General features: G+C 60.2%; 1 protein-coding gene across 2 annotated transcripts in view; it reads left to right on the top strand.

Annotated features, from left to right (window-relative positions):
- The first annotated feature begins 8 nt into the window (after positions 1-8).
- IDH2 (isocitrate dehydrogenase (NADP(+)) 2, mitochondrial) overlaps positions 9-560 on the top strand; it is a 20,506-nt gene continuing 19,954 nt past the window's right edge. The window contains exon 1 of one of the 2 annotated variants that reach the window (XM_008065170.2): positions 9-224. In XM_008065170.2, the coding sequence (XP_008063361.2) occupies positions 110-224 (115 nt within the window). In that variant the 5' untranslated portion in view covers positions 9-109. The remainder of the gene's footprint in view (positions 225-560) is intronic. The other variant, XM_021716110.1, reaches the window with a different exon arrangement.

The raw sequence follows: 560 nt of genomic DNA, 5'->3' as shown, positions 1-560 counted from the left end.
CGGCGGCCGCCAGCCCCGCCCCGGCGGAGTCCGCCCCGCACGGCCAGTCAGGCCCAGCTGCCGCCCGGCCAGGCTCCCCGCAGCAGCGGCTCGATCGTCGCCCGCTGGGATGGCCGGCTACCTGCGGGTCGTGCGTGCGCTCTGCAGAGCCCCGGGCTCGGGCCCGGCCTGGGCGCCCGCGGCCCTGGCCACCCCCGCCGTGCAGGAGCAGCCGCGGCGCCACTGTGAGTGCCGCGCTGGGGGTCCGGGCGGTGACACGCACTTATCAAAATGAGAAAAATGAACAGACTCCCTATGTGACCTTGGGAAATTGCAGTATTTCCTGCAAAATGCAGCTTCAGATTCAATCTTGACACAGCCCAGCACACTTCTGTGTTCAGAGGCAGTCTTGCTCTGTATTCCATCCACCATGGTGTCACCTTGATCAAGCCACTCACCGTCCTGAAGCACAAGTTTCAGTTCCTAAAATAGAATTTGAACTAAATGATCTCCAAACCCCCTTTCCGGCTTTAATATTCTGGAAATGTCGACATTACAGGTAGCAGGCCACTATTATTATT

The sequence above is a fragment of the Carlito syrichta genome, unplaced genomic scaffold (assembly GCF_000164805.1).
Source record: "Carlito syrichta isolate Samal-C Ts95f unplaced genomic scaffold, Tarsius_syrichta-2.0.1 Scaffold308180, whole genome shotgun sequence".
In the NCBI taxonomy this organism is placed as follows: domain Eukaryota; kingdom Metazoa; phylum Chordata; class Mammalia; order Primates; family Tarsiidae; genus Carlito; species Carlito syrichta.
Note: the sequence above shows the minus strand (reverse complement) of the source record. Positions and strands in the feature narration are given on the sequence as shown.